The sequence below is a fragment of the Cynocephalus volans genome, chromosome 10 (genome assembly GCF_027409185.1).
Source record: "Cynocephalus volans isolate mCynVol1 chromosome 10, mCynVol1.pri, whole genome shotgun sequence".
In the NCBI taxonomy this organism is placed as follows: Eukaryota; Metazoa; Chordata; class Mammalia; order Dermoptera; family Cynocephalidae; genus Cynocephalus; species Cynocephalus volans.
This window is the reverse complement of record NC_084469.1, coordinates 96841559-96869062: the sequence shown is the minus strand read 5'-3', so window position 1 is coordinate 96869062 and position 27504 is coordinate 96841559. Positions and strand designations below refer to the sequence as shown.

The window sequence follows — 27504 nt, the reverse complement described above, 5'->3', positions numbered from 1 at the left end:
CCCCTTACCGGTCATCTTTAAAAAACAAACAAACAAAAAAACCCAAAAACAAAAATAAAAACTAAAAATAATGCCCAACTGAATTTGAATTTCAGATCAACAATGAATAATTTTTAAGTATGAGTATGTCCCAAATATTTCGTGGGATACACTTATACCCCCAAAATGTACTCATTGAATTCACCTGAAATTCAAATTTAAATGGGCATCCTGAATTTTATCTGTCAATTGGAGTCTGGGGGATCCTGAGGGGTGGGCAGGGAAGGCTTCCAGGAGGAGGGGGCAGTGGCTCTGGAAAGGGAGGGTGTTCCAGGCAGAAGGTTCCCGAAAGACTTGAGCTAGCTTGCTAAGGGCCCTCCCTTCCCTTCCCCCACCTGCACCCACACATGCGCAGGGGCAAATGCCGGTGGCTGTTTTCACAGGGGACTGAAAGGGGTGGAGGGGGAGTCGATCTGCACAGCAGAGCAGGTGAGCCTGGCTGTTCTGCCAGCCTGACCCTCCCTCCCTACCTGGGATAACCTGCCAGCCCCTGCCCGGCCTGCTGCCTCTCCACCTCTTTCCCACTATCCAAGGTCCAACTACTTGCCTACCTGGCCCTTTTGCTGTGAAGATGTGAGGCAAAATCACCAGGACATTATCTGAAATTGGGTTACATCCCCTTGTCCAGAGATATTTTGACACTGAAGGCCAGTGTGAAGCAAAGGCTACCACGCATATCTGTCACTGACCTTTGAGCTGTGTGACCTTAGGTAAGTCACTTCACCCCTCTGAGCCATCCTGCCCTCCTTCCTCCCTGTCTTCCCCTCCGTCACTCCTCTCCAGCCACAGGGAGCCGAATGAATGAATGAGTAGAAGGCAAAGACCTGCAGCAAATGTCATACAGTTTTCACCTGTATAGTTTGTTGTTCTCATCATTTTGGGGTCTCAGACTCACTTGGGAATCTGACTAGTTGCATGTGATTACTGAAATTTAAACATTCAGTTTCTCTGTGCACAACAGGCATGTGGTACTAGTGGCTACTCTATTGGATGGTGCAAAATTCTAGGACATTCCCAACTTTTGCAGAGAGTTTTACTGCACAGTGCTAGCGTAGGCCCTGTAAAAAAGAAAAAAAAAAAAAAATGCGCTCAGTCACACACACCCAATTTTTTCCATGCTTTTTCTAGAGTTCCAGAAATTCCATGCCAATTCACATAATTTAGCAGATGTAGCAAACTCGTGGCCCCGGGGCGAGATACAGCCCCAGCTAGGTATTATTTTGTCCAATAGTTTTCCAAGAGAAGATAGTTTTCTACAGTCAGAAATCCCCCTGGATCTGCAAATCCCATGTGGGTCTCCCATAGGGCAATGTTCTGCCCTTCCAGGCAGGGCTTGCTGCCACGCCCTCAGGAGAGACATTTACCTCCTGCCTAGACCCTGGGGCCATCTGAGATTAAGACCTTGGTTTATAGACCAAGAGTATAAAGAATATTTGGGAGGAGTGGGGGTGGTGGAATCCAATCGCAGCAGCTTCAGGAAGGGCTTGATCCAGGAGCTGGAGAGAAGAGGGCCTGGCTCCTGCACTGCCCCTGGCTAACTCTCTCTGGGCCTCAGTTTCCTCATCTGTAAAATGGGGATGATAAAGGGACAACATAGTGTTGGGAGGGTTAAGGGCAAGCAGAAGGTGTTCAGAATGTGTTTACTGCTGTGTGCTTCGAGGTGCCCGTCCTGCTGAGTCTGGCTTGGCTCCATCAGCCAGGCGGCGAGGCCCCCACGCGCTGGGGGAATCGTGCAACCATTGCTGGGTTCTCGCAGCCTCAGTTGGGCCGCCTGTGAAATGGGGGACTTGGGGGATCCAAGCGCGGCGAGCCCCGGATCGCACTCATCTCCCAGAGCAGAGTTCACAGGGTCCCCGTGCGGAGAGGGGCGCCCTTTGGCTGGGTCAGGCATCGTGCACGAGTCCCGTGTTCCCCCCAGGGACAAGGCGCAGCTTTTCGGACTTCACTAGGGGCGACGACGTCCCGGGACCCGCGGAGGGGCGGGGCCTAGTGTGTGTGTGTGTGGGGGGGGGGGGTGCATGCTCCCGACCTGATTGGTCCTCGGGCCCGTCACTCCCCGGCGCCCGCCCCCCGCGAGGTTAAAAACTCCGGCTCCGCCCGGGCTCCGGACGGTTTGGGAGCTGGCCTGGAAGTCGCGGTCATCCCGACCCGGACGTCCCGCTGACCGAGGTGGGAGGCGGGGGAGCCCGATCGAGCTGGGGGGTGGGGTCCGCCGGGTCCTGGGGCGCCCCAGGGGAGGAGGGGACGGGAAGGGGCTTCCCGGGGGCTGTGCTGGGCCCCGCGGCCTGGGCAGGGGAGACCTGAGCGCCCCTCCCCACCGAGGAGTCCAACTTGTGTAACGGGCTCAGACTCTCGAACTCTGTCTTCTCAATTCCGGGAACTTTAGAGGGGGCGAAAGAGCCCCTAAGAAGGGGTAGTATCATGGGGGTGGGCTAAATCCCATCTCCGCAACCGATCCGAAAAGTGTGCCCACTTTTGCAAACTGCGGACAAGCCTCCTTGCAGCGCCAGCCCCTCCTGCCCAGGAACTCAGCCCTCCCTCCCTGGGCCTTAGAGACAACAGGAGGCAATCCGTCAGCCTAGCAGAGCCCCCTCCCTTGCAAATGGTTTTGTCACCTGGGAGCTTGCCCCAGTTTCTGGCCCCCCAGCTGACACTGGGAAGGTCTTGAGAAATCCTGTCCCCTTCCCTTGGGTGGGTGTGGCTGCGGGATTGCCAAAGGTCTTCCGTGGGAAGGGCTCCCCCATATCTGCTTTGGGGCCCTTATGGGGCTGGGCCTGGGACCTTGGTCGCTTGGAACTTTGGAAGTCTGGTCTTAACGTGTCTCTGGGCTGGGGGCTCCCCCTCTTTGGGCCTTGCTCTGTTTCTGTGATGAGGAAGTGGATGTGTGGAGTGAGGGTGGGGGGGTCGCTTCAGCTCCAGCCAGCTCTTGCTCTAGCAGCTGGAGCCAGCTTCAGGCAGATTGCTGACCCCAGAGACTTTAATGGGGCGCTGTTATCTCCAATGGCCACCCTTGCTTAAAGCGGCCCCAGCAGGGATCAATGGACTGAGGGTATAGGAGGAATCTGCCTGAGTCCTACGCAGGACTTGGGAATCTGTTGAGGCCAGGGCAGGGATGCTCACCTGGGCACAGGCTCCCAAGAAGGTGAAAAGAATAGAATTTAGGTAATGATCACCAGGAGGGAGGTATGGCTCCTCACTTGACTTCCCAGTTAGTGGACCTTTGTAACAAGCAGGAAGCCCATTTCTGGCTGTTTTCATGCCTTTGTACGTAGAAGCCAGAGTAGGGTGAGATGGTTCTGCTTACTGAGCACCTGCTATGTGCCAGGCCCTGAGCTAAGTGTCCCCTCCAACCTGCAGGGGCTCCGAGCTAATGTGAAATGTTTGTCCCCATTTCACAGATGTGGCGAGCACAGCCCCCGGGGGGTGCTGCCTTTGAAAGCTCCCACTGCTAGTGAGTTGCAAAGCCAGGATTAGAACCACATCTGGACTCCAGAACCAGTGCTCTCAAAACATTTTGCTGGATTCTGCTTAGGGGAACAAGGCCACCAGAGCCCAGGCTCAGAATCAAGGTCATGGGTTCTCAACAGGCTTACACTAGAATTCCCCCAGGAACCAGCCTTTAAGGCCTGCAATACTTTAGTCCCATTTTACAGGTGAGACAACCGAGGCTAGGGGAGAGGAAGAACCTTGCCCAAAGGACCCCAGCATAGGCATAGCTGGGACTCCCGGCTTCCCTGTGGAAATCTAGTCTGACAATGCTGTCCCTGCCTTATCTCACCTGGCCAGGAAGATGGAGCATACCTGTGGCTCCCTTCCCACCTGTTACAGTGAGCATTACCCTCACCTGGGAAGCCCCGCCCTCCCTATACCCCTAAGTCTGGCTTGATTGGTCTGCAGTGGGGCCAGGGGTGGTCTAACTTTTTAATTTTTAAAATTTTTAAAAAAATTTTGGAGGCTGGCCAGTATTGGGATTCAAACCCTTGACCTTGAAATTGCAACACTTTGCTCTAACCAACTGAGCAAACCGTCCAGTTCTCTTTTTTTAAAACCTTAACTTTTTTTTGAACAGGTAATACTATCTACCTGGTTTAAAAGTCAGAAGCCTCTCTCCCATCCACACCCCAGCTACCTGATCCTCCTCCCTGCAAGGTGGCCACTGTTAACAATTTCCTGTGTCTCTTTAAAGATTCTATACTAATGCGAGCAAAAACTTTTGTCCTATTCAACACTTTTTGTCTCATAACAATATCTTGGTCCATGTCAGTTACATGTAAGTGTCATTCTTCAGCTGCTGTGCTGGGATATGCTGTTATTATTTTTTTAGTCCCCTTCCGCTGGGCATCTAGGCATGGGATATGCTGTTATTATTTTTTTAGTCCCCTTCCGCTGGGCATCTAGGTTGTTTCCAGTATCATGTTGGGGCTGACACAGGGAAACATACCTCTGCCCACGTGGCAGTACAGGTATGGGGAGTCTCTCCGGAAGTGAGGTTTCTGGGTTGAAGGGAAGATGCCTCCTGAAACATGACAGCTATTGGCAAATTGCCCTCTCTGGAAGTTTTGCACCATACCTGTCTCCCTGGAGGTCAGGTGATACAGGTGAGCCCTTGAAGGGGCTGCTCTCAAGCCTTGCTCCCGGGACCCAGCTACATTACCACCACCTGGGAACTTGTTAGAAACGCAGAGTGGGGTCACCTCCATCTGGGACCTGCTGAGTCAGTGCCTGCTTTTAACAAGGTTCACAGGTGACTCTTCTGTGGGATAATGAAGGGAGGCACGGCTCTCAGTCTTGAGGTATGGAGTGCGGGTGTGAGTCCTCTGTCCCACAGAGCCTGCGTGGGCCTGGACTTTTTCCCTGCCAGGAGGGGCAGAACGGGCTGCACCCTGACTGTTCTGTGTCCACCTGTCCCCAGTGCCTGCTGCTGAGATCATGTCTACCAACGGGACAGAGGCCAGTGCTGGCACCCAGGTGACGGCAGAAGAACCGGTACAGCAGGTGAGGAAGACCTGGGACCAGGGACGGCCCCATGATACCTGTGCAGTGAGGCTTCCCACACCGTGGTGCCCTGGTAGGGAGGTCAAGAGGGTTGTCTTTGTGAGCAAAGTGCACACCACTCACAGGTGCCCCCAGTGGGGTGGGAGAACGGGAATTTCAAAGGCTTTTGGGTAGGGGGACCAGGAGCAGGGCTCTGTCTGAAAATGCCTGGCCCCCCCCCAGAGCCAAATTATCTTCCTCTCTGTGGGTTCTCTTAGGGCCCCCCCTTGTGGGAAGCCAGTCCCCATTCCAGCTCTCTCCCTCCAGTTAAATAAAGGCTGCTTTTAAATAACTTTATTTATTTATTTATTTTTTATAAATAACTTTAAATGTGCAATTCATATAACCATAAAATTCACCCTTATAAAGTATAGTACTCAATGACATTTTAGTAAAGTTTACCAAGTTGTGACCATCGCCACGATATGGTTTTGGAACATTTTTCTCTCCCCAAAAGAAACCCAGTCTCCATTAGCAGTCACCTCCTTCCCCAACCCCTCTCCCAGCTCCTGGTAACTGTTCATCCAATTTTTTTTTTTTGGCATCTGGATAGTATGCGGATGCGAACCTTTGACCTTGGTGTTATCAGCACCACACTGTAACCGAGCTAAGCAGCCAGCCCCCAGTTTCTGTGTCTATGGATTTGCCTATTCTGGACATTTCACATAAGCAAAATCATATAACATGTAGCCTCTTGTCTGGATTTTAATTAACATTATGTTTTTTGTGTATGTGGCTGGCTGGTATGGGGAACCAAACCCTTGACCTTGATGTGACAAGGCCACGCTCTAACCAACTGAGCTAACTGGCCAGTCCCCTGAATATATTTAAAAAGCACTGGATTGAATACTTTCTTTTTTATATAATTTATTTGTGTTTTTGGCAGCTGGCTGGTATGGGGATCCAAACCCTTGACCTTGGTGTTATAACACCACACTCTAACCAACTGAGCGGACCAGCCAGTCCTGGGATTGTATACTTTCAAAGGGTGAAATTTATGGTGTGTGAATTATATCTCAATAAAACTTTAGAAAAAAGAAAAAATAGGTGGTGAGCTGGATTTGGCCTGTAGGCTGTAGTGTGCAGCCCCCAGTTTTAGACCCTAAACTCCAGGAGAATGGGGCTATTGTCCCTTGTCACTGCCTAGCATGTAGTAGGGGGTAAGGTATACGCTTAAAGAAACGAGATGCACGTAGGGCTAAGAAAAAGGAAGCTCATGGCAGAACCCTGAAGTTCTTGGCTTGTACAATGCTTGGGTGCAAAGTATGGTGAGCTAAGCCATTTTGGTGGCTGGGAGCAGAAGCAAGTCTGTAGGGCACCGTGAGTTTCGGGCCCAGTCCCCCCGGCTCCCGTACCTATCCCAGCCTACCTGAGTTGCTTCTTGCCCCACAGCTGAGCGTAGTGGACCGCGTGGCCAACATACCCCTCATTAGCTCTACCTGCGACATGGTGTCTGCCGCCTATGCCTCCACTAAGGAGAGCCACCCCCATGTCAAGACCGTGTGTGACGTGGCAGAGAAAGGCGTGAGGACCCTCACGGCGGCTGCTGTCAGTGGGGCCCAGCCCATCCTGTCCAAGCTGGAACCCCAGAGTGAGTGAAGCCCCGGAGAACCTCACATCTCCCCTCTTGGCTGTTTCATGGGGGGGGGGGTGTCTGCCCTCCCTCTGTCCCTGTCCCCCAAAACCAGCATAAGGTGACCTTCCTTGGGCACCTGAGGGGTGGTAACAGTCAGATGTCTTTTCTTTTCTTTTCTTTTTTTTTTTTTCTTTTGGTGGCTGGCCAGCGTAGGGATCTGAACCCATGATGTTGGTGTCATCAGCACCATGCTGTAAGCAGCCGAGCTAACCAGTCAGCCCCACGGTCAGATTTCTGTCCTGCTTTGTCACTTGCAGTTGTATCAGCCAGCGAGTATGCCCACAGGGGGCTGGACAAGTTGGAGGAGAGCCTGCCCGTCCTGCAGCAGCCCACGGAGAAGGTAACGGAGTCTGCCACCAGGAGCCCCTTGGGGACTCCGCTGAGACAGGGGCCCACCTGGGCATGAAGTCTGCTGGTCCCAGCTTCACTAGAGTAGACAGCCATAACCCTGTCCTCCTTGGTCCCTCTCCTGCCTGTCCTCACCCCCACTGGGCAGCTGGAGGAATATTCTAAACACTCCCTGTGGCTCCCGCCTCGCCCAAAGCAAAAATCTTCCCCAAGGCCAACAAAGCCCCACCTGATCTGGTCCCATCACCTCCCTGCCCTCATCGCCCACCTTGCTTGGTTGCTCCAGACACACTGGCCCCTGACCTTGTTCAGGAGTGTCAGTGCCCATGTATACCAGGCACAGTTCAGATTTGGGGGACACAGTGACAGAAACAGAGTCCTTTTCTTCATAGAACTCCATTCCAAATACAACAAATGTGCCCATCTTGGTCCTACCCCAGGACCTTTGCACATGCTGTTTCGTCTTTATGGCCCAGTCTTTCAAGTCTGTTCTTTCTTTTTTTGTTTTAGTGGCTGGCTGGTATGGGGATCCAAATCCTGTACCTTGGTGCTATAACACTGCGCTCTACCAACTGAGCTATCCAGCCAGCCCTCAAGTCTCTGTTCTGATCTCTTCAGCAGCCTTCTCTTACTTCTAGAAGGTTGTCCTAGCACCCTACTGTTCAGTAGAGCTTTCTTTGATATGCATTCTCTGTCTGTGGTGTGCAATACAGAATTCCTAACTTTACTTAATTTTTATTATTTTAAGTTTAGATAGTTCCCCTGAGTGGCTCCCTGAGTAGCGTATTCCTAAGCACATTATGTCAGCTTTTTCATTTAACAGCTTTGTAGAGATATAATTCACATACCATACCACTCACCTGTTTCAGGTGTACAATTCAGTGGCTTTAGTCTATTCAGATTGTGCAGCCATCGCTCTCAATTTTAGGACATTTTTGTCACCCCAAAAAGAAACTCTACTCCCCTTACTTGTCACCCTCCTTCCCACCGAACACCCAGCCCAGGCAGCCACGAATCCACCTTCTGTCTCTGTACATCTGCTTACCATGAGCGTTTCCTGTTAGTGGAATCATAATATGTGGTCTTTGTGTCTGGCTTGTTTCCTTTAATGTGTTCGGGGCTCCTCCACGTCGTAGCACATGTCAGAGCCTCTTTCCTTTTTAAGATTGAATCATATTCCATCATGTGGATGGACTATGTTGTGTTTGTCACCTGCTGATGGACACTTAGGTTGTTTCCATTTCTTGGCTATTGTGACTCGTGCTGCTATGAACATTTGTGTACAATTTACATTCTTTTTTAAAAATGTAATTGCGGTGAAATACACAACATAAAATTTACCACCTTAATCATGTTTAAGTGCACAGCTCGGTGGCATTAAGCACATTCACATGGCTGTGCAGCCGTCACCACCAACATCTCCAGAACTTTCTCATCTTCCCAAACTGAAGCTCTGTCCCCATGAAACACTCACCCCCCACCCCCTCCCCAGCCCCTGGCACCCCCCATTCTACTTTCTGTCTCTGTGGATCTGACGACTCCAGGGACCTCCTATGAGTAGGATCACACAGTGTTTGTCCTTGTGTGTCTGGCTTATGTCACTGAACACAGTGTCCTCAAGGTGTATCCACGTCACAGCACATGTCAGGATGTCCTTCCTTTTGAAGGCTGAGTCACATTCCGTGGTATGGATAGACCACCTCTTGCTCTGTTGATGGACACGTAGGTTTCCACTTCCTGGCTGTTGTACATAATGCTGCTGTGGACAGTCGTGTACAAGTTGCATTCATTTTCGGAGAGTGTGACACTCGACTGCTGATGGTTTGTCTCCTTGGCTGGGACAAGGGCACAGACTGTGTGCTTTGTTGCTGTGTTTAGTGCCTAGTGCAGCCTGGCATGCAGTAAGTGTTCCTCTAGTACTCAAGTGCTTAATCTCCACTGTTGCCTGGTGACACAGAAGGGCCCCACTCAGGCACACCTACCTGTGTCTGGGTTTCCCCCCCTCAAAAGTAGGAGCCCCCTGGGGGGGGCGTAGGGACCAGCCAGCCATTCCTCCAGCATCTTTAGGCTTTCTGCTGAGACCACCTACCCTGACAGGCAGCTTCTTTGTCCACTAGCTATTGAGCGCCTGCTGCATGCCAGGACTGTGCTATACTGTCATACTTGATCCTGAAGACCCCTTTGGGCAGGCTCCATCCTTTTTATGCAGAAATCGCCTCAGAGTAGGTGACAAATACACCTTATCAGCAAATGCCATTAATGGGCTTGGTGTGATGGAAGATGGAGACTGCTGGGTTCACATCACTAGGAACCCCCATCTTCAGGCCGAGTGTTTGCGTTCCCTTCCATCCTGCCAGTAGGGTGTGAGGCCAGCATTCCTTCTGTTCACAGAAGGACGAACTCAGGGTGAAGTTCTCCAGCGTCATCCAAAAGGGCAGTTGCTCTGAGCACTTGACTTTAAGGGGTGTGATGGTCTCTCCATTCTGGACCCTACAAGGTCTTTGTTAGTCGAGACTGGGATTTGAACCAGAGCCAGCGTGAGAATCTGTGCATTCAGTTAGTGTAGCACCGGCATTAAAACATGACCATCCCCAAAAGACTGATTCTCATGGGTGCAAGAGGGCTGGGTGTTCAGTAGGCACCAATGTGGAAGGGTAGCAATGGGGGTGGGTGTGGTTTTTAATTCTGCAGAGAGCCATCTGCGTAGAGATCTGTTTAGAGACTTAGATTCAAGAACAGCGGGTGTTGTTTTCACGAAAAGCTATTCCAGGGATCAGCAGGGGCCAAATCTGGCCCTCCACTTGTTTTTTTTTAAATAAAGTTTTATTGGAACACGTCAACACCCATTCATTTACATATGGTCTATGGTTGCTTTCACCCTACTATGGCAGGGTTGAGTAGTTGGGACAGAGACCATCTGGCCTGTGAAGCTGAAAATCTTAGCCATCTGGCCTTTTACACAAAGTTGCCAACCTCATAACTGGTCCTATTAACCAGTCAAGGTTATAAGTCACAGAGTCAGAACAGCCGGTTCCAATCTGTGTTCTGCCCCCGAGCAGCTGGGCAGCCCTCAAACAAGCTACTTCATCTCTCTCTGCCTCACTTTCTCCTCTGCAGAATGGAGATGCTCCCTATGTCTTAGGGGATTGTGAGGCTTACCTGGGGTCCTCCTCTGAAGACATAGAACAGTGTCTGGTTGGCTCTTCACGTTTTAGTGTGAGATTGCAGACTAAGTGCACAAACACTTCAATGTTTTAGACACATTCCCCCATTCACCCTCAGGAGTTTAGGGTAATTAATATGTTAAATGGGGAGTTGATAAAGACAGAATGTTTGGACACTTGGAGGTCTGCATAAAATCTTTCATGTTGCTATAGTCTAGCTCTGAGTATCTCACGATGGTGCAGGGTCTCCCCCTCGGCACTGTGGACATTGGGACTGGATCCTTCTCTGGGGTGGAGCCATCCTGGGTACTGCAGGTGCTGAGCAGCGTCTGTGGTCTCCATCCACCCCATGCCAGGAGCACCTCCCAGTCATGACAACCACAAATGTCTCCAGACATTGCCCAGCATCCCCTGGGGCAGAATTACCCCCAGTTGAGAACTTCTAAGGGACTAAACTAGTACACGGCTTATGTGTCCAGCCAGGATTCCAGTACTTCCTGGGGGATTGGAGGGGTCACTTCCCAAGGTTTTCTTTAGTTCCTGCTGTCACACTGATTAAATTCTTGAGCTTAGCACTGTTCTAGCCATGTGTGTTAGTTCTCTAGGGCTGGCATAACAAAGTCCTACGGGCTGGGTCGCTCAAACCAGAGAAACTTATTTTCTCACACCTCTGGAGGCTGGAAGTCCGAGATCAAGGTGTGGGTAGGGTTGGTTCCTTCTGAGGCCTCTCTTCATGGCTTGTAGATGACCATCGTCTCCCTGTGTCCTCACGTGGTCGTCCCTCTGTGTGTGTCTGTGTCCTAATCTTCTCTTTTTATAAGGAACCCAGTCATATTGGATTAGGGTCTGCTCTAATGACCGCATTTTACTATAAACCCTACCTCTGGCTGACCGGTTAGCTCAGTTGGTTAGAGTGCTGCCTTGTAGCATCAAGGTCAAGGATTTGGATCCCTATACTGGCCAGCTGCAGAAAAAAACAAAACAAAATGCTGTCTCCAAATGCTGTCACATTCTCAGGTACTGGGGGTCAGGACTTTGACATGTGAATTTCTTGGGTCAGGGGGGACACATTCAGCTCATAACATCCTGGGATGAAGAAACAGAGGCAGAGGGAGGTAGAGTGACTTGCCTAAGGCTGCATAGCTTGGAAGTGGCAAGCCTGGGATTTGAACCCAGGCCAGCTTGCTGCAGAGCATGAAGCCTTAACCATGATGGTGGACTTGGAGATGCTTGGGGGATGGCAGCCCCCCTTTGGCCTTCCTAGAGGTTGGGGTGCAGGGGTGGGGGTACCCAGGTACGGAGGGAGGTCAGAGGTGCTGATGTTTTCCTGTCTCGTAGGTCCTGGCAGACACCAAAGAGCTCGTGTCGTCCAAGGTGTCAGGGGCCCGAGAAATGGTGTCCAACACTGTGTCCAGCGCTAAGGACACAGTGGCCACCCGAGTGACGGAGGCGGTGGATGCGACCCGCGGCGCCGTGCAGAGTGGCGTGGACATGACCAAGTCCGTGGTCACCAGCGGTGTCCACTCAGTCATGGGCTCCCACGTGGGCCAGATGGTGCTGAGTGGGGTCGACACGGTGCTGGGCAAGTCAGAAGAGTGGGTGGACAACCACCTGCCCATGACGGATGCTGAGCTGGGTGAGTGCGGCCCAAGATCTTCAGGACCCTTCCCTGGAGTAACCAGAGGGCGTCTGTGAGCCCCTGAGTCAGGGCCTGTCCCTCCTCTGCCCACAGCCCTCCATGGCTCCCACCTTCCTCGAGGGGGGAAAGCCAAGTCGTCCTGTGTCCTGCAAGGCCCCTTCATTCATTCTACTCCAGCCACACCTGCCTTCTTGCTGATCCTTGAACAAGCTCCCTCCCCAGGACCTTTACACTGGCTGTTTCCTCTGCCAGGAACATTCTCCTCCCTGTAACACTCCCTGCAATCCTCAGTGGTTCCCTGCTTTACGTGTTCCCGGTGGGGCTGAGCCCTAAAGCATGTGGCTTGAAGGTAGCATGTCACTTGTCTTTTTTTTCTTTTTTTGGCATCTGGCCAGTATGGGAATCCAAACCCTCACCCTTGGTGTTACTGGCCCCATGCTCTAACCAACTGAGCTAACCAGCAGGTCCTCACCTGTCCTTTGAGCTTGCCAAGCCAGATTGTTGGTACTGTTGCCCAACTCTGAGCCTCCTAGGGGAAGAGCCCTGGCTGATCTATTCTGTGCATATCCCAGCGGCCTGGGAGCAGTGCCTGCTGGCCCATAGTGGGGACTCCAACTCTGGATCTTGGACCCTAAAGGCAGGAGGAGGGGAGTAGGGAGGAAGGTCTTGAGCCAGGCCTGGCAGGACTTGAATCAACCAGGAACAGCAGCTACTGCAGAGAACAGATCTGTCTGACCGGCTTTGTTTTTTGCAGGTGTCCGTTCTGTCCATCCACTACTGATGAAATGACTGTGCATCCTGGTGCTGGAGATAAAGGATGGGGCTGGCTGGTTAGCTCAGTTGGTTAGAGTGTGGTGCTGATGACACCCAGGTCCAGGGTTTGATACCTGGGCTGGCCAGCTGCCAAAAAAAAGATATGGGGCTGGTTTGTAGGGGAAGGTGTGATGAACTGTTGCAGAGAGGTGTTAGAACCGGGTTTGCTCCTCAGGGCCGGGCCAGGCGAGCAGCCTTCTGCTCCACTCTGCCCAGGGAGCTGCCTCTTGCCAAGAGCACTACCCTTTCCACAGGCCCTGCCGGCTTGCCCAGACTTGCTGGACTCTGCCAGCCGTCCTTGGCCTAAATAATAAAGCTACTTTCACTTCTAAGGGCAGAACTCCGGGATTCCCTGGGGCCGTGGACTTCCATCAGCAGAGTTGCTTCAAAATGTGGCTGGTTTTGTGTTAGTGTTTGCAAACCCACCTTTGGTGGGACAATGGGGAAGAATCCGTTTTTCTCCAAATGTAGGCTTTTATTTTTGCTGCCCCTAAATGTCCCACATGCTTGTTTTTTGTGTTGTTTTTTTTAGTGTCAGCAGGTAATGATTCTTCTATGACATCGCCTTCTCCAGCAGACTACGAATGTATTAGACTCTACTGTCTCTGGGCCAAATCTGGCCCACTGCTTGATTGTGTAAATAAAGTTTTATTGGCACACAGCCATGCCCATTCATGTGCATATTGTCTGTGGCTGCTTTTATGCTACAGTGGCAGTTGAGTAGTTGAGAGACAGTGTAGTCTGCAAAACAGAAAATATTTACTATCTGGCCCTGTCAGAAAAAGTTTGCCAGTCCCTGGATTAGAGAATGTTCTTCCAGAATTTCGTAACGTTTTTTTTTTTTTTTTTAAAGATGACTGATAAGGGGATCTTCACCCTTGATTTGGTGTTGTCAGCACCACGCTCACCCAGGGAGCAACCGGCCATCCCTATATGGGATCCGAACCCGTGGCCTTGGTGTTATCAGCACCACACTCTCCCGAGTGAGCCACGGGCCGGCCCTCGTAATGTTTATAGAAACAACTGAATTCCCCTGATCAGAGGCTCACCTGGACTGAGCAATGTGTTGACGTCTCTGCATGTGGTATTTTGTTGTGTCATGTATGGCTGTCCTTCGTTTCTAGAATGGTGCCTGACCCAGAATGAGTTGCACAATATGGGACTAAAATTGAAATTATAATAATGAGAAAACCCTGCTGTTTCTGACTGGCCAGCCCATATCTCTCACCTTACCTTGCTCATATACTTGCACTCCCTATACTGCTTATTTAGTTTTACTTATTTATTTTTGGTGACTGGCTGGTGCAGAGATATGAACGCTTGACCTAGGTGTTACCAACACTGTACTCTAAACAACTGAGCTACCTTCAGTATTCCTTAAATCGATTTTTCTGGGTTCTTTTTGAAAGAAAACTTTATCACTATAAATGAAAAGCTATATCATCTATAAATAGATAATAAATATATTAAACATTTGCATATCCTCCTAGGTACAAGATAGAATGTCACCTTTCAGGCAGCTCTGACTCGGGTGGTCATGCAGAAGGGGAAACTGAGGCTTACTGGCAAAATCACTTCCCCATAGACCAGGAGGTGGCAAACATTTTCTTAAAGGGTCAGACAGTAAATACTTAACAGCTTTGTGGGCCACCTATACAGTCTCTGTCAGGACTACTCAACTCTGCCATTGTAGCTGGACAATAGCCATAGACAACAGGTAAATGAATGGGTGCAACCGTGTGCCAATAAAACTTTATTTATAAAAGACAGGAGGCATTCAGCCCATGGGCTGTAGTTGGCTGATCTTTGCTATAGGACATTATAAAGCCAGAGAGCTAATAGGTCTGGATGCGATCCCAGATCTGGTTACTTACAAAGCTCAAACTTGTTGCTGATATATGACTGTTTAAAGGGAGCAGGGCAAAATAGGATAAAGTGTCAGGACAGGCATTTCCTGTCTTACCGTCTTGTAACTTCACAAACTCTTTCTGGATTGCTTTGGAGATGGTTCTCATGGGGCTCAGACTTCTCCTGCCACTCAAGTATAATTGTTAAGAACTTGGGATCAGACAGCCTGGCTTCAAATCCTGACTCGACACTTCCCAGCTGTGTGACTTTGGGCAAGTCGCTTAACCTCTCTGAGCCCCAGTTTCCTCCTCCATAAAAATGAGATAACAGCACCTCCCAAAATGGTTCTTAAGATTTAATGAGAACACATGTGAAGGACCTAGAAAGGTGTTAAAGATTGGCTGCTGTGGTACTGGCCAGTTAGCTCAGTTGGTTAGAGTGCAGCTTTATAACCCAAGGTCACGGGTTCCTATCCCAGCACTGGCCAGCTACCAAAAAAAAAAAAAAAAAAAAAGATTGGCCACTATTAATATGTGCCAGGAACTAATATAGGATCAGCGAACTCTTTTCTGTAAAGAGCCAGATAATGAATATTTTATTCTCTGTGGGCCAAGAGGCCACAGAATCCATTGTTGTAGTTTGAAAGCAGCTATAGACACTATATAATGTGCATGGTTGTATTCATAGGTTGTACAAAACTGGAGGCAGGGCAGTTGTGGCCTGCGGGATTTAGTTTGAGACCCTCACACTGCTCTAAGGCCTCTCAATCCTGTGAAATTTAGTTACCCTTATCCCCATTTTGCCACTGGGGAAAACCGAGGTGGGAAATCCTTTGCTCCAAGACCTTCACGGTTTGTAAGCAGCAGGACCTGAGTGAGTATAAACACAGGTGGTGTGATTCCAGGGACTGTCCCCAGCGGACGAGCCCCAGCTGTGCGTTCCACTGGAGTTCTGGCCTTCACGCCGGTTCCTCTCCCTTCTCCCATGCAGCCCGCATTGCCACATCCCTGGAGGGCCTCGACATCGCCTCGGTGCAGCAGCAACGGCAGGAGCAGAGCTACTTCGTGCGACTGGGCTCCCTCTCGGACAGGCTGTGCCAGCACGCCTATGAACACTCGCTGGGCAAGCTGCGACGTACCAGGGAGAGGGCCCAGGAGGCACTGCTGCAGCTGTCCCAGGCACTCAGCCTGGTGAGGCCCGTGATGGAGTGGGGGCGGGGGCCTGGGCTAGCCCCCTTCACTCTGCAGCAAACCCCCCTTCAGAGCCAAGGGGTTTATTTCTCCCTGTTCTGCAGGTTTGGCTGGGCAGTTCTGAATGCCTGGGCTCACCCATGGAGTTATGGTTGTGCTTTGGTTTGCTCTGGCTGCCTTAACAATACACAGACTGGGCAGCTTAAACAACAGAAATGTATTGTTCCACTGTTCGAGAGGGTAGAAGTCCAAGGTCAAGGTGTCAGCAAGCTTGGTTCCTTCTGAGGCGTTTATCCTTGGCGTATCTTCTCTCTGTGTCCTCACATGGTTGTCCCTCCATGCGTGTCTGTGTCCTAATCTCTTCTTTTAAGGACACCTGTCAGATTGGATTAGGGTCTGCCCTGCTGTCTTTATTTTACCTTAATGACCTCTTTGAAGATGCTTTCTCCAAACACAGTCACATCCTGAGATCCTGGGAGTCAGGACTTAAGCATATAAAGTCCTGTATCCCCCATTTGGGAGGGGGATACACTCAACTTGTAGCAGTTCGGCTAATGGCTGGGCCTCTGTGTGCTCTGCCCCTCCAGCTGGCTAGCTGAGGCACTAGTCTAATGGTCCCAGGTGCAGTGAGAACCACAAGCCACAACGCATGAGAGCTTTTTGTTATTGTTTAAAGTTAGGTTTATTGAGGTATAATTTACATCCAATAAAAAAATCACCCTTTTTATTTTTTGGTGGCTGGCCAGTGCAGGGATCCAAACCCTTGACCTTGGGAGAGCATGGTGCTGAGAACGCCAAGTGAGCTAACCAGCCAGCCCTCTGTTTAAAGTGTACCACTTGAGGAGTTTTACAAAGATAAACAGACACGTAACCACCACCACCACCAGGAGAGGGCACGTTTCCATCTCCCCAGAATGTTCCCTCCTGCCTCTTTGCAGTCAGCTCCTGCTCCCTCCCCTGACCAGCTATTTCATTTTTTCCTGTTCTCTAGTTGAAGACCTGAACTCCTATTTTTTTTCTCTTTGCTTAGCTTCCTCTACTAAGTCACATGTCCTCTCTCTTTTTTAAAAAAATTTTAAATCGTGACAGAATACACGTAACATAAAATCTACCATCTTAACCATCTTTAAGTGTACTTACAGTTCAGCAGCATTAAGCACATTCACACTGTTGGGCACCCATCACCACCGTCATCTCCAGAACGTTCTCATCTTCCCAAACTGAAACACTGTCCCCATTAAACACTCTGCATTCCCCTCCCCAGCCCCTGGCACCCCCCATTCTACTTTCTGTCTCTGTGGATCTGACGACTCTAGCGATCTCCTATGAGTGGAATCACACAGTGTTTACCCCTGTGTGACTGGCTTATGTCCCTGAGCACAGTGTCCTCAAGGTTCGTCCGCACTCTAGCACGTGCCAGAATTTCCTTCCTTTTAGAGGCTGAATCATTTTCCATCACAAGCGCTTTTGAAGCCTCTGCTCGTGTCCCATTGGCCAAAGCCTGTCCTGTAGCCAGACCCGGTTGCAGGAGGAAGAGGAATGGACTCTATGGAAGCGGCTGCAGAGAATGTGCAGCCACTTTCTTTGCACCGACTGCACGCACGGCGTGAGCGAGTTGATTAAGGAGCCCATGGTGTCCCTGTAGCCATAGAAATCCTGTATGACAACAATGTCCCTCCCCTTCCCAAACCATCTCATAAGTCAGATGATAGGAGGGCTTCCCAGGCTCCCTCCGGAATCCCTCCTCTTCCTGGGCGCATGTGGGTGCTCGCAGGCTCTGCTGGCTTTGGCTAACTGTCCCTCACTGCTCTGTCCTCTGCTGCAGATGGAAACCGTCAAGCAGGGAGTGGATCAGAAGCTGGTGGATGCTCATGAAAAGCTGCAGCAGATGTGGCTCAGCTGGAACCAGAAGCAGCATCAAGGCACTGAGAAGGACCTGACCGAGCCAGAGGTACCCACTGAGAGGGGTGTCCTGGGGTGCTTGGGACCCTGACGTCACTCCCCATGCTTCTGCTCCACACCACCTGCCTGGAACACTTTGCCCAGCCTCACCTCCCATTAACTGCCTTAGGACTTAAGGTCACCTCCTCCAGGAAGTCCACCTTGATTCCTGCTCTTGGGTGTGAATGTTGCATCTCAGTCATGGAACGCTTGGTAGTGATACATCCCAACTTACTAAATGCTAAGCCACGTCTTATTTGCTTTGAGTCTCGAATCCTTCTCTCCCCAATGCCAGTGGCCTCTCCAATCCTTCACATTCACCCGCTAGATCCTACTGGCAACTTGTAATTAACATTCTCTGGCCCCCTTTACTCTATCGCAGGCATCAGCCTCTCATGCCGTTCTGTGACAGCTTTTGCCGCATGTACCACCACTCACTCAAGCAGTCATTCAATCCACGCCTTAGACAATTCTCAAGCCTCTTTCTGAATGACACCCCTTCAGTCATAGTTCTGCACAAATGCTATATGTAGCTTGTCAGCTAAACCTCTCTGGGCCTTGGTTTCCCCAAATGTAAATGGGATATAGGACCTTCTGTAGGGTTGTTAAGATTAAATGAGTTAAACTTGTATATGAATATTCATAGCGGCATTATTCAGAATAGCCAGAAAGTAGAAAACAGCCCACATGTCCATCAGCAGATGAACAGATAAACCAACTCAGTCCATCCACACCGTGGAATATGACTCGGCCATGAAAAGGAACGAGGCTCTGACAATGGGCTTGCCGTGTCATGTGGTAATTCTGTGGTTTAACATTTTAGGGAACTGCTAGACTGTTTTCCAAAGTGGCTGTACCACCAGCACCCCATGAGGGTTCCGATTTCTCCACCAACACCTGGTGTTACTGACTGGTTGATGCTAGCTAGCCTCAGGGGTGTGAGGTGGGATCTCCTTGTGGTTTTGATTTGCATTTCCCTCATAACTAATGATGTTGAACATCTTTTCACATGCCCTCTCTATATCTTTTTGGGTGAAATGTCTATGCCTTTCAAAAAATTCCAGCTGGTGTGGGGCTGGCTGATTTGCTCACATGGTTAGAGCGTGGTGTCGATAACACCAAGGTCAAGGGTTCGGATCCCCTGACTGGCAAGCCGCCAAAAAGAGAAGAAAAAATATGTAACTGGTGTGTATTTCACATGGTTCAAAACTCAAAGAGCCTGTACTCTGAACCACCATGTTAGAGTCTTGCCTGTGGAAAGGTTTTTCCCCACGTTTAGCAGTAGAATCTGTGTCTTTTTCCCCTGGCTTTGGATCTGGTTGCCCCACCTGAAGTAGCTCTGATTGTCCCTGCCGTTCTCCCTTCTCAGCAGGTCGAGTCCCAGTCACTGACCATGTTCCGGGACATCACCCAGCAGCTGCAGGCCACCTGCGCCTCTCTGGGGTCCAGCATCCAGGGGCTTCCCACCAATGTGAAAGACCAGGTGCAGCAGGCTCGCCGCCACGTGGAGGACCTCCAAGCCACCTTTTCTGGCATCCACTCCTTCCAGGACCTTTCCAGCAGCATCCTGTCCCAGAGCCGTGAACGTGTCACCAAGGCCCGAGAGGCCCTTGACCGTGTGGTGGAGTACGTGGCCCAGAACATACCCATCATGTGGCTTGTGGGACCTTTCGCCCCTGGAGTCACCGAGAAAGCCTCAGAAGAGAAGAAATAGGGTAAGGGGAAAGAGGTCGGGAGCTCCGTCCCTCCCTGAGCAGATGCAGGGGCACTGGGTTCCTCCAACCAGTGGCTCATTTCGAGCCCACTTTTTCTAACCACTCCTCCCTGCCCTGCTCAGCTCCTGACTTGGGAAACTGAGGCTCTCAAAACTGGGGCGTCACCCAACTGACCAGTCCCTCACCTGCTCTGAGCTTGGAGGAAGCATGTTCTGAGCCTCACCCCATCAGTCAGTAGAGCAAGGTTGCCAGAAAATAAATTTTTTTCTGGAAGGTTCCAAAAAAAAAATTTTTTTTTTCTTCTTAAAAATTAGGGATAGAGTTGTTATAGTCCACTTTCTTTTCTACATCAAGGTCTCTGAATTTCAGCCTTTAGCTAGTGGACTTGGACTTCTGTTCTGACAAGTGGGCCTCCCAGGGACAGCGTGGACAGCCACATTCTGGAGACTCGTTCTACTGCAGGAGGGGGCTGAGGCCTGCCTGGTGAGCTTTGTTCAAATATCCTGGTGTTCAGTATTGCCTTAATAAATTTTACCTGCAGCTAAGTACAGGCTGTGTGTGTGCATCTGTGTGCATCTTAGTCCATTCCTGCTGCTATAACAAAAATATCTTAGGCTGGGTAATTTATAAACTATAGAATTTATTGCTCATAGTTCTGGAGGCTGAGAAGTCCTAGGTCAAGGCATCAGCAGGTTCCGTGTCTGGTGGGGGCCCCTTTCTCATAGATGACGCTTTCTTGCTGTGTCCTCAGATGGTAGAAGGAACAAGTCAGCTTCCTTCAACCTCTTTCATAAGAGCACTAATCTCTGGCTGGCTGGTTACCTCAGTGGTTAGAATGCAGTGTCATAACACCAAGGTCAAATGTTCGGATCCCCGTATCACCCAGCCACTAAGTAAAAGGAGCACTAATCCCTAAACCATGGCTTAATCCCTTCCCCAAAGGTCCCCTCTCTTAATACTTTCACATTGGACATTTGGGTACAATGTATGAATTTTGGGGGGACACAGACGTGCAGGCCATAGCAGTGCATGCTTGCTTTTTTTCCTAGCAGCTGAGTGACCCTAGGGTCTGTGTGGCCCTTTTTGGTCCCTTCTTGCTTTGCTCACAAGACTGTCAATGGGATAGGGAGGACCTGCTACTGGGCTTGAGGTTTGGCTGCCGACACCTGGACAAGGCCCATCTTGGTTGTCAGAGAAATGCTCACGGCTCTGTTGCTTGGCATTGAGTCCTTGAATTTAGGCCGAGAACAGGGTCATGAGAGTCTTTCTTCTCCACCTCATGTGCTAGAGTCTTGCTCCCTGTGCCCTGTCATAGGTGTCCAACAGAAGGGAGTAGCTGGTATGGCAGACAGAATGACCCCCCAAAGATGTTCACATCCTACTCCCTGGAACCTGTGACTATGTCACCTTACAAGGCAAAGCAGACTGTAGAGATGCGATCTCTTGAGATGGGAGATGATCCTGGATTATCTGGGGTCCCAGTGTCCTCACAAGGTCCTCATAAGCGGGAGGCAGGAGGGTCAGAGAGAGACTGGAAGATGCTGCACTGCTAGCTTTGCAGATGGAGGAAGGGGCCACAGGCTAAGGGCTGCGGGCGCCTCTAGAAGCTGGGAAAGGAAGGACACAGGTCCTCCCCTGCAGCCTCCAGGGGAATCAGCCCTGCCCGCACCTTGATTTTAGCACTTCTGACCTCCAGACTGTCAGATGATAAATTTGTGCTGTTTTCAGCCACTATGTTTGTGGTCATTTGTTACAGCAGCCACAGTCAACTCATACAGTGTTTAAGGACTTCAAAGTTGCCCCCAAAGGAACCCACCTTCCCAACTTTCTGTCCACTTCTATGATTTGCTGTTTTCTTGCTGCTGTGCTCATATTAAAGACAAAATGCTAACACCTAAGCCTCTCATCCTATCTACTCTGACCGAGGGCTAGTTTACTCGATTCACACAGAAACCCTTTTAACGGTTTTAACCTTGCAGGTTAGGTACCACTATCCCAATGTGCACCGTCAGTAAATGGACTTAACTCCTCTAATCCACTCTCCTGAGAACATGAATCTGTGCTTGTTATATTTATTGTACATTCCTGTATGCTGGGCATCCCAAGCTCCTCGGAGCCAGTGCAGTGATGCTGGACGCTGGATTCAGGGTCTCCTGGCCAGCCCTCTGGTCCCTTGCATGTGACCCTGAGCGGGGACTTTTGTTTCCCCAGCCCTCAGCATGGTTATCTGAGATCCAGCTTCAGCACAGACACAGAGCGCATATTGCTGGTGCAAGTGCTCCCCAGGATTGTGGATTTAAAGAGCCCCATACTTACTTTATCTCAGGCTTTCTCCCTCTTGGCACTGGACGTCGGGGCTGGGTCGTTCTCTGTGATAGGGCATCCTGGGCACTGCAGGTGCTGAGCAGCATCCTGGCCTCCACCCACTCCACAGCAGGAGCTCCGCCTAGCCGTGACAACCACAACCACAAGTGTCCACAGACATTGCCAAGTACCCTTTGAGTGGCAGAATCAACCCCCAGTTGACAACCACTGAGTTAGCAGGTTTCATCTCAAATGCTGGTTTTACTGCCTTTTGCTTACTTAAGTCTCTGAGGTTCCTCCAAATGGGCCCATTCACCTGGTAGGGAGCAAATCTCTTTTTGCACCTAACAATGCCGAGCAGTTATTTGGCACTGCTGTGAGCCAAATGCTGTGCCAAGCACTTGATGGATGTTGGCTCAGCCCTCATCCCAAGCCTCTGAAGTGGGTGCTACTGATCTTCCCATTTTATAGATGAGAAAACCGAGGTAGGTAGACGTCAAATAATTTGCTCAATGTCTTCCAGCTAGTAAGTAGTGGAACTGGGACTTGAACCCAGGCAGGCTGGCCCCAGAGCCCAAGAGGGCCTGGCCAACAAGTCTGGGTTCTTGTCTTTTTGTACCCCAACTTGCTGGAGGAGCTTGCCTGGATGGCTTTCCCTCTCTGGCCTTTCATTGTTCCCACCTGCAAAATGGGGTGTATTTGTTAGCTATGGCCATGTAACAAGTTATCATGAACTTAATTTTTGTATTAAAAAAGTTTTAATTTGTGGGGTACAAGGTTATGGGTACATACATTGTGGAATGATTAACTCAAGCTAATAAGCAAATTAGCATATCCATCTCAACTTTGTGGCTTTTTTTTTTGGCAGCTGGCTGGTACGGGGATCTGAACCTTTGACCCTGGTGTTCTCAGCACCACGCTCTCCTAAGTGAGCTAAATGGCCAGCTCTATAACCTTGCAACTTTAAACACATCTCATATTATTTCCATGATGTCAATTGTGATGTAATTAGAGGACTGTGTATTCATCACAGGCAGCATCCGTTCTATTTTTTTTTTTTTTTTTTTCGGAAGCTGGCTGGTGCAGGGATACGAACCCTTGACCTTGGTGTTAGCAGCAGCATGCTCTACCAAGTGGGCTTCTGGCCGCTTCCCATGCTACCTTTTTGTATTTCTGTTCTGACGGATGACAGATGGCCGGCTTTTCTGAACTAAAAAAAGAAAAAGAAAAGGTGGCAGCCCAGAGAAAATGTGGATAATGTCTTCCCTTCTCTGAAGCCCATGCCTAGCTGGTTGCCAATGGCAAGGGCTGAAGGTGTGATGGCAGGTGCATGGGATGGCAGAACTGGCTTTATGCACAGTTTGACTTTGACCTTTTCCTGAATGTCAAGAGGCTCTGAGAAGCTTTGGGCTCCAGTCAGTCTCCCACTGTCAGGGGCTGGACCTGCTGCAGCAAATAAGGACCCAGGCTCTGAGATCAGCCCTGAGCTAAAATCCCAGCTTGACCACTTTCCATGGGACTTGGCTGGGTTGCCTCTCTGAGCCTCAGTTTCCTCATCTGTCAAATGGGTACAAAAAGGACCTCGTTTGCCTGGTGGATATAAAGGGCTTGATACAGTCCCTATTGCCCTGAAGACTCCCATGTTCACTGTTTCTAACACCTCATGCACATTGGACATACACGCAATGTGGATGGTTAAAATAATTGGAGTTTGTCCAACTTTTGTTGCATCTGAAGATTCAACAATTGGGGGCAGTATGAGAAAAAGAACATGCAATCACAAATCCAAAATTAGGTGCGGCCTGGCTGGTTACCTCAATTGGTTAGAGCTAACCAACTGATAACACCAAGGTCGAGGGTTCAAGTCCCCACATCGGCCAGCCACCAAAACCAAACCAAAACAAATAAATAAAATTAGGTGCAACAGAAAACTTGCCTCTTGACACTTAATAATCAATACTTGCTGTGTAGCAGGCACTGTGTTAAATGACTTAGACTAGAAGTTTGAAGACTACAACCCAAGGGCCAAATACCACCCAAGCATTGGTTTTTATATTGTTTTGATATTGGTATGGCCCATGAGCTAAGAAGAGTTTGTTTTAAAAGGATTTTATTTTATCTTATTTTTTTCCTGGTATACAGTGTATGTTTATCAATTTATCATTAATAATATCTGTACACTTACTTGGAAAGCATGATCCTCTGAGTATATTGAAATCTTTCTTACTTATTTTTATTTTTAAATTTTAAAATCTTTTTTGGCAGCTGACCAGTACAGAGATCAGACCCTGGACCTTGGTGTTATCAGCACCATGCTCTGACCAACTCTGCTAACGGGCCAGCCCTAAACCTTTCAATTATAATCTGTTTATGTCATATATTCTCCTTTACTTTATCCAGCATCATTTTCTTTGAACAAATATTTCATTTTTCAAGTTGCATTCAAATCCAAATATTCAATTTTATCATTTGTGGGAATGAAATCATCTTTTTCATTGCTTTTTTAAAATGGTTATTGTTGGTATATCAGTAAACAATTTATTGATATTTGTGTAATATTATCTCCTGCAATTTTGCTAAGCTAACTTTATTTTTAACAATGACTTTATTTCTATTGATAGCTTTATTATAAGATAGATGCTTTGCAAAAGCTTATTTTGATATTTTCTGTGTGTGTGTGACTGGCTGAGATGGGGATGTGAACCCGTGACCTTGGTGTTACAAGGCTGTACAAAAAGTAAATAAGAATATGCCGCAGAGACTGCACGTGGCCAGCAAAGCCTAAAATATTTGCTATCTGGCCCTTTACAGAGAAAGTTTGCTGGACCTGCTTGAGATCACTGTCCTGTATTTCTTCCTGTGACATCATACAGCTTACACTTTTAAACATTCCTACCAGTACAGACAGTCCCTGACTTGCCATGGTTGGATTTAGGATTTTTCAACTTTACGATGGCATGAAAGCGATACCCATTCAGAAGAACCTGTACTTCAAGTACCCATACAATTATTTTGTTTCTCACTTTCAGCACAGGATCCAATAAATTCCATGAGCTCTTCAACACTTCATTGTAAAACAGGCTTTGTGTTAGACGATTTTGCCCAACTGTAGGCTAACGTACGTGTTCTGGGCATGTTTAAGGTAGGCTAGGCTAAGCTCTGATGGTTGGTGGGTTAGGTGTATGAAATGCATTTTTGACTTATGGTATTTTCAACTTACAACAGATTTATGGGGACGTAACCCCTTCATAAGTCGAGGAGCATCTGTATTTGAAAACTGGGATGTGTACTGTAACTGAACGTGATCATTAAGCCACGCTCCTAATACTAGGGCTAAGGGTGTGGTCACATCTCCAGCAGTGGAGAAAAAATGGTGCTCAAGCTGGGCAGGGAAGCAAATGCTTGAGACCGAAGCCAGATGGACCAGTGTTATGCCTGTCCCCAAGAGAGATGCAGGGGTGAGTGGGGGACTTTGGTCACCCCCAGGCCCACTTAGAGAGCTGAAATGACCCTTTATACTGTCCCATTTGCAAGGGCAGGGCAATGTCCCCATCTCTTGAGGGCTCTAGGTCTGATGGGCAAAGATTTTCAAACTCTTATTTAAAAAAACATGTCCTGACAGTCCCGTTCCCGGGTTTGTACCCAAGCTAAATGGGACCAGATGTGCACACAAAGACTTGCCCCCCAAACGTTCATGCTAACTTTATACATAATAGCCCCCCAAGCTGGAAACAACCCAAGTGTGTAGCAAGAAGAGAATGGATAAATAATTGGGGGTAGATTCCCACGTGGAATAGTATACAGCAATGAAAAAAGATATATACCTGATATTCGCAACAACATAGAAAAACCTCACAGGTATGACGTGGAATGAAAGAGGCCGGACACAAAAGAGTCCACTTAAATGAAGTAGGAAACCAAACTATGATGAGAGAAATCAGAGTAGCAGTTGCCTGGTGGGTGATCTGGAGACAGCACAGAAGGAGACTTCTGAGGGCTGGGAAGGATCTACATTTTGGTTTGGGTGTTGGCTATGGGGAGTATGTACAGATGTGAACATCCATGCTTCTGTCCACTTACAGTTTATGGCCTTGATAGCATATAACTTATACTTCAATACAAATTAAGAAAGAGAAAGTAAAATGTGGTTGGTGATGGGGGAAATGAGCCCTTTTCATTTCTGGCGGGATAATTTGGGGAACGATCTGGCAAGTATTTGGTAAAACTGAGAGTGTATCTTCTCCATGTCCAGAAGTCCCAGAAGTTCCCCTTCTCTGTAGCTACTTTAGAGAAACACTGTAGATTAACCCTTTCACCAATCCCATCAGACAGGTGCTGTTATCATTTCCATGTAACAAGGGAGGAAAACTGAGGTACAACTCAGCTCACCCTCGTCCCCTCACCCCCACCCCAGCTAGGAGATGGCAGAGCCAGGATTAGAACTCAGAAAGCCAGACTTCACAGTGCTCATAACCAGCACCTTATAAGGTAGTGATGCCTGTTGCGGGGGGAATAGTGGAAGCAACCAGAATGTCCAGTGACTGGGGATCCAATACATTCAGACGCCATCATGCTGAGTGAGACCATAGCACACCTAAAAAGAACAAGGCTGGGGGCTGGGGCTGGCTGCTTAGCTCGGTTGGTTAGAGCACGGTGCCCATAACACCAAGGTCAGGGGTTCAGATTCCCTTACTGGCCAGCAGCCAAAACAAAACAAAAAATATACATATCTAGTAAAGAATGAGGCTGGGTTACATACGTTGACTTGGAGAAATGTCGAGGACGTGTTATTGATGGAATCAAACTAAATGCAGACAGTCCCCAATTTACAATGATTCAACATAATATTCCAACTTTACAATGGGTTTATCAGGACATAACCTCATCATAAGTTGAAGAGCATCTGGATTTATGATGATTCAACTTAGTTTTTTTACTTTACGATGGGTTTATCAGGGTATTAAATGCATTTTCAACTCATGTTCAATTTATGATGGGTTTATTGGGATGTAACCTCATTGTAAGTCAAGGAGCTTCTTCATTGAGACTATCTACTTCAAGGGTCAGTGAACTACAGATCGTGAGCTGTGTGTGGCCCACCACCTGTTTTTGTAAATATGTTTTTATTGGAACATAGCCACATTTTGTTTATCATCTATGGCTATAATGACAGCACTGAGAAGTTGCGATAGAGCTAGTGCCTGTCCTGTCCTGTAATTCCCCAAAAATCTATTTGGTCTTTTGCAGAAAATAGTTTGCTGACCTCTGGCCTATGTGAATTAAAAAGCAAAATGAGACCAAAGAATGTTCAATATCATGCTCATGGATACATGTCTGTGTTATCCCAAAAGTGGAAAACAGAATGGGTGGGTTCCTGAGTGGAGGGCTCTGGGGTGGGGGCGGGGAGGTTGGGGAGAGAGAAATTGGATATGAACTTGGACATCAAGTGAGATTTTATTTCTTTCACGGAAGAAGATTGGTGACCACCTGCCTGCGGGTCAAATGCATGTATCTGCAGCCCAGGTGTTCTCCCAGAAGCCTGTATGCTCCAGCTGTTACCTTCTCTAAGCCACTGTTTTCTCACCTATAAAATGGGCACCATCAGGGCTGGCAGGTTAACTCAGTTGGTTAGAGAGCCGTGTTGCCACACCAAGGTCACGGATTTGGATCCCGTACCGGCCAGCCAAAAAATTTTTAAAAAATGGACACCATCAAATCTGCCCGGGAGGGTTGTTTTATGACACTGGTCAGATGATCACCAGGATGTTTTTGATATGGGGACAGGAGGCAGCTACTAGGTAGTCCAAATATTGGTGATGGGAGGGGGCTGGGG

At 49.0% G+C, this 27504-nt stretch overlaps 1 protein-coding gene across 3 annotated transcripts; it reads left to right on the top strand.

Moving 5' to 3' along the window:
• The first annotated feature begins 2149 nt into the window (after positions 1-2149).
• On the top strand, positions 2150-19915 carry PLIN3 (perilipin 3). 3 transcript variants are annotated; one of them, XM_063110936.1, is made up of 9 exons: positions 2150-2208; positions 4952-5034; positions 6466-6664; positions 6967-7049; positions 11560-11857; positions 15512-15711; positions 17537-17662; positions 19025-19367; positions 19722-19915. In XM_063110936.1, the coding sequence occupies exons 2-8, from the start codon at positions 4969-4971 to the stop codon at positions 19364-19366; spliced, it is 1314 nt and encodes a 437-aa protein (XP_062967006.1). In that variant the 5' UTR covers positions 2150-2208; positions 4952-4968; the 3' UTR covers position 19367; positions 19722-19915. The 3 variants fall into 3 exon arrangements, with proteins under 3 accessions (XP_062967006.1, XP_062967005.1, XP_062967004.1); XM_063110935.1 differs by having other exon boundaries at positions 19022-19367; positions 19737-19915; XM_063110934.1 differs by having other exon boundaries at positions 19022-19367.
• Positions 19916-27504: the final 7589 nt, after the last annotated feature.

Excerpts from the sequence above, each read along its gene's own strand:
- PLIN3 (XM_063110935.1), top strand. The coding sequence starts at position 4,969 with ATGTCTACCAACGGGACAGAGGCCAGTGCTGGCACCCAGGTGACGGCA. Across the intron at positions 7,050-11,559 it reads TGCAGCAGCCCACGGAGAAG|GTCCTGGCAGACACCAAAGA; the intron begins GTAACGGAGTCT and ends CCTGTCTCGTAG. Across the intron at positions 11,858-15,511 it reads CATGACGGATGCTGAGCTGG|CCCGCATTGCCACATCCCTG; the intron begins GTGAGTGCGGCC and ends TCTCCCATGCAG.